Here is a 5,832-nt window from a genome sequence, read left to right as displayed (position 1 = left end):
TACTCTATTTACAATAAGTTTTGAACAATGCAAAACCTACTTTACACACATTGAAATTCGTTTAATATCCATCATGCAGCGATTATATTTTCGGGTGAAGCATTAATTCATATATTACAACAAATATTAGTATATGAAAAAAACGTAACATTTTCAAAAGCGGGGAGGTAAGAGAAGAATCTGAAGAAAAAAAACCTTAAAAATTTTAACTCGAGAGAAAAACACCGCATATAACATTGTGTTAGACATACGGGGAAATCCCCCTGTACTCAGTGAAACCATAGATAGGAATACCACATATTACAAATGGATGACAATATCTTATACAACAAGAACACAACATGGGTTCAAACAAAAATGCTACTATAAATTTGCCAATAAATAACTGATAACAGTACTTCCTATCACTGTGGTTAACCTTTTTTTTTATATACATCTTCTATTAAAACGTTTCTTTTTTGGTAAAATGTCTATTTTATAACTTATTATAATGAATTGTGTGGTCAATGACTATGGTATATATAGGACATCAATTTATAAATCAGCATTCTGAGAAAGCCATCATACCACGGTAAGTTTAAGAACTCAAATGCGTATTTCAGATTCACATAAGCCCATATTGGGAATCCTATACATATTAAGGCTACGATAAATGTTATAAAACAGATAAGAAAACAACGTAAAAAATTGAGTGAATTCTGTTTGCATGAGCCAGATGTTCATCTTTAAAAGAGGGATGAAAGATACCAGAGGGACAGTCCAACTAATATATCGAAAATAAACTGACAACGCCATGGTCAAAAAAGAAAAAGAAATATTACAGCTAAGCAACACGAACCCCACATAAAATTGGGGTTGATCTCAGGTACTCGGACAGGGAAAGCAGATCATGTTACACTTTTTACTGTGATAATTTTTTGTAGTATTGTATATCTACATTGCTGTTTTTTAATTTCTTATTTCGCCATAAATTTTGATGCTCTTCACATAAAGATATAGGAAGATGTGGTGTGTTCAGCACATCTTTTTATTGAAACGTTATTGATTATACTTTTAGAACCAACCCACCATGTCACTTAAAGCTTTCCTTTGTTTGTCGATCGTTGGACTAGTAGCAGCAGAGGCTGGAAAAAAGGGATACAGTCCAAAGTATAACTTGAAAACATATGGCAATCCGTTGGGACCACTCTTGGGTGGGAATAGGTTTCAAGGAAATAACGGTGCTGGATATCCTTTGAATGGCCTATCTGGATATGGACATGGTATCAATGCAAACAACTTTTATGGTTTAGGTTCACCATTACATTATGGTAGCCATGTCGGATATAACTATGGTTCCCAAGGTGGATTTCCTGGATACGGATTCATGAATGGAAGAAGTTTGAATGTATTAGGTGGTTATGGGAATTACGGTGTTTATGGTAATGGAGTTATGCCATTCAATAGATATGGATTCGGTCAAAGACTTGGTGGATACGGAGGATATAACAATTTAATTGGTTCTGGAGCATTTGGCATTGGTCGTGTAAATGGGTATGGATCATATGGTATTGGTGGCATCAATGGTTACGGAGCATATGGTATGGGTGGTTTGGGTGGAATTGGTGGTTTAACTGGTTATGGAGCTTATGGTTTTGGCGGTTTGAATGGTTATGGATCACACAGAATTGGTGGATTCAGAAACCGAAAATACGGATACAGTGGTGTTGGTAAATTTGGAGGTAAGTTATTTTAAATCATTTAATGGAAAGATAAGTTTGATTTTTTTCTTTCTAATTTTTTTTTTTTTTTATGTTAAATATTAAATTCTTGATATTTAAAAGTAAAATCACAAAATACTGAATTCTGAGAAAAATTCAAAACCGAAAGTTTATAATCAAAAATCCAAATCTCAAACACGTCAAAGGAATGGAGAAAAACTGTCAAATAAATTACACATTAAATAAAAAAATGATTTTAGGTGATCAGCTGTATAAATACTCATCTGTCAATTGAACATAAAATGAAAGAACTGGCTTTTTGTGTGCGTCGTGTTTTGCAATTACACATTATTTCTATATAGCTGTTGTGATATCTGCTTTGTTTATTTGTTTTTCTACCAATAAAGGAAATGTGCAAAAAAACCTAAAAAACACAAAAAATAATAATACATGTAATGACGAAATAATAACAAAGAGTTCCAACCAAGAGTGAACATTTTAAAAGTACTTTAAAATTGAGCTTTTAACAATATGAAATTCGTATGGTATGGAATACTTTGGCAAAAAGATAAACAAACTTCTCTGACATTTTTATAAAATAATTGAACAACATTTGTTTTGCAGGTAAAAAAGGAACATATTAGAAATCCATGTGTCATTGAGGAGAAGTCGATGGTTTTATTCACATTTTTTATATGTTTTATTATGATTTATACTAATTAAACTGAATATATAATATTTTGTGTTGTTTAGTCTGGTTTAACGTTTGATATTATGACTTATGTAGTTGTAACTTACTCTAAAGAGACAATGGAAAATGTTAGGTCAAAGAAGAGCATTCCACACCACAGGAAAAAAAACCCAATATAAAGTTATTCAAATGGGTTTATATTTTGCATCCCTTCTTTTTGTTTATTCGTATAAGCTAAAGTCATTCATAACCTTCTAAAAAACTAAATGCAGAAAGCACCTTGTTAAATTTTTCAATTTTACTTTCAGATATATTAATGATGTTCTTACACTAAATAACCCATTTTCACTCAGGACTTGCATCTACTATATTCGAGTGAACATGAAATTAAGGATACTACTGATACACGATAACTGCTACATACCTTGATATTTTTCTAAATAGTGACACATTTAGACCACTTCACACTAAAATCAAAGACAAACGGGATGCTTTAAACTTCAATAACTATCAATTTCCTATTTCTGAGCAGTAACATATCCCCTGCTTCTTCGTATGGTGTCTACATATGACAACTGATACATTATGATTGTGCATTTTTACACTATTCTGAATGCATATACAATATTCTGCTTATCACACAGAAACCACTTCAACAGAGTTAAAAATGACACTTCAGAAATGTTATATATGGCCACCATCACTAATTGGCTGATTTATAAGATGTTTGTGTCTAAACTAATTAATGTTTTACCACGTCTTAAATTGAAAATTTCATTTTGTCTGTTCAAAGTCAAATGAACTATGGAATCCGCACACTATAATCACTGGTAACATTATTGTATCAATACTTAAACTGTATAGACATCTTGTATTATATAGTTAATATGTTTTCGCGGCATTATAAGGCATTTTGAAATGAGGATTTCTTTTCATTTGTTCTCTATATATTGACCTGGCCCTTACATTATATTTCAGTAAATTTTTTAGTTAATCGTAATAACACATTATACAGCTAATGAATTTTCGGATTTACCTTTATGACGAACAGACAAGTTAAACTTATTTGACAAATTTTGTTGATATTACAGCAAACAGTTGGTGATCCGATAGGTACTAAGAGGGCACCGTTATGGACTGATCTGTGTTTGTACTAATAGGAAACAAACATAATTATGAATCTTATAAGAAAAAAATGTGTTCAAAGCTCATTAGTTTTACATCGGATATATTGATACTAATGTGTCACTTAACCATTCAAATGTTCATGCTTACATGTACATCTCTGATATACAAGTGGATTATATATAAAAGATACCACTTAACATTAATATTCTGCTGCATATCCTGGTCTTTTTCACAATAATGACATAGATGGAGGTCTTCTAACTAGAATCTATGACAAACCTTATAATTTATACTTTCCAATGGTCAATACCCCATTTTTTAGTAGGAGCATTTCCTCGTCTTTGTCGAACGATTGGTTCGTCAGTTGATAACATTTAAGCATCGAGTATGGGAGGTCATAGATTAGAACCATGGTTTTGGAAATTGGTATTTGATGCTTCTTCGCTACGTAGGCGGCATTAATGAGTAAGAACACAGAGTGGTCGACTCGAAAGTAATAAACAGTGTCCGGGCTAGGTGATTTGTCTTCCTGATGACTGTTACCTGGTTTACTAGCACGTTTAAACTTTGTCTTAGTGTGTTGGTTTAGTGCATACCAGGGTTCATATTCATATTATTTTATCATGCTCCCACGCTCGCGCTAAATATGCATATAAAAGTTGCTACTAGAAGTTTAACAGCCATCTATTATCATTATCTACTCTTTCGTATGTTGTTCATGTGGCTCGGTTTAAACGTAACACCTGTGCTGTTCGCAGTATATTAACCTCGTTCAAGTGATGTTGCTCCTAGTAAAAGAATTCTCCTACAAAGTGACGAGTAAGAATTTATATGATTCATTTTGGTTGTAAGTTGTTTTACGTAATATCTTTGAGGAGACAATAAATTCGTTCGAGAACAATCGTCATGGAAGATGACTTCCTCAAATTTTATTAAATACGAAACTTTTAATATTTAAGACATCATTGCAGAAAAATATTATTATGGTTTATTAAATAATATAGTGATGGATGCATAAAGACACTATGATGGTTAATTTCTTCCTCCCACACAATGCATTTTCTTGAATATCGTTGAATCATTTACATCGGGATACTGTTGTTGCCTCTATTTACATTGTCATCAAATCGTTAGTGCCTATGTTGGCATTTGCAGTTAATTGATTTTATTGTTGCGTCGATTTCCATTTTTTGGTTGATGTGTTTTCTGCGGTTTTGGTTTGTGACTGGGATTTGTTTTAGATAAATCGGGTTTTGACTACTGAACAGGGGTATATATACCAATATTGCTTTTATTTCAAATTTAAGATTAATAAGACAAGTTTGATTTTTCTATGCATTGTTTTTACTACCTAGATGACATATATTTCAAATGGATATGTTAGTTGTTCATCCATGGGATGACCTTGGATAGATAACATAATCAACGATTTGTTTTCAACATACTGTGCATATGTTTAATATTGCGAGTTCAAACTTTGTGAAGAAAAAGGTTATATGAAACAAGTTATCAAAGTTTTGTTTGCATCGTTTCACTTCCTTTTTGAAATTAGCGAAAATAAATGACGATTGTGTAGTATCACATTCCGAAACTTTTAAAAATAACGGACAGCTATCAAAAATTGTATGTAACAATTATATACAAGGAGCCGTCAAATGTAGATATGAACACTTCATGGACATTTTCAATATGATATATATAAATAAGAATATGTTGTATGAGTACAAATAAGAAAAACTATCCATCCATGTCACAATGTCCAATTAAACTAATAGTCAAATTACTGCCTTTATCAAAGAGCTTTGGCTCACACAGAACAGTATGCTATGAATTGCCCAAAATAACCATTGCAATAATTAAAATTGGTAATTTAATCATTCATATTACACAAAATACACTCACATGTTGACAGAAAGAAAATCATGAATGCACGTTTTCTTAGGCGTAAGATTAATTTGATAAATATCTTTAAAAAAAAAATGCCTCTCGATATATTATTGATATTTAAATAATGAAAAAGGTAGGATGTTAATATTTTATTAGATAATCTATGTTTCCTATAAAAGTCATGTATAACGTCATATCAGCAATCAATTTGACATTTTTTGTGTAACCGCATGTCGAAAAAGTGACAAGCAACAGTAATGGTGATAATAACTCATTTATTAAAAGTACCTACATTGTCAGGTAAATAACAGCAATTTTATTTGATTAAACGATTTACCTTTTTTCATTTTCATATATTGTTTATAATGTTACAACAATTGCTGTAAGGTTCTCCATCAGGTTGGATGACAGCTGAAAATTTTCTCA

At 31.5% G+C, this 5,832-nt stretch overlaps 1 protein-coding gene across 1 annotated transcript; it reads left to right on the top strand.

Moving 5' to 3' along the window:
- Nucleotides 1-528: 528 nt before the first annotated feature.
- LOC134714052 (keratin-associated protein 19-2-like) lies at nucleotides 529-2,438 on the top strand. The gene is made up of 3 exons (XM_063575298.1): nucleotides 529-571; nucleotides 1,058-1,721; nucleotides 2,325-2,438. The coding sequence occupies exons 2-3, from the start codon at nucleotides 1,070-1,072 to the stop codon at nucleotides 2,342-2,344; spliced, it is 672 nt and encodes a 223-aa protein (XP_063431368.1). The 5' UTR covers nucleotides 529-571; nucleotides 1,058-1,069; the 3' UTR covers nucleotides 2,345-2,438.
- The last annotated feature ends 3,394 nt before the right edge of the window (nucleotides 2,439-5,832 follow it).

This window comes from Mytilus trossulus, chromosome 4 (assembly GCF_036588685.1).
Source record: "Mytilus trossulus isolate FHL-02 chromosome 4, PNRI_Mtr1.1.1.hap1, whole genome shotgun sequence".
Classification (NCBI taxonomy): Eukaryota; Metazoa; Mollusca; class Bivalvia; order Mytilida; family Mytilidae; genus Mytilus; species Mytilus trossulus.
The sequence above is the reverse complement of the archived record's forward strand: the minus strand, read 5'-3'. Positions and strand labels throughout refer to the sequence as shown.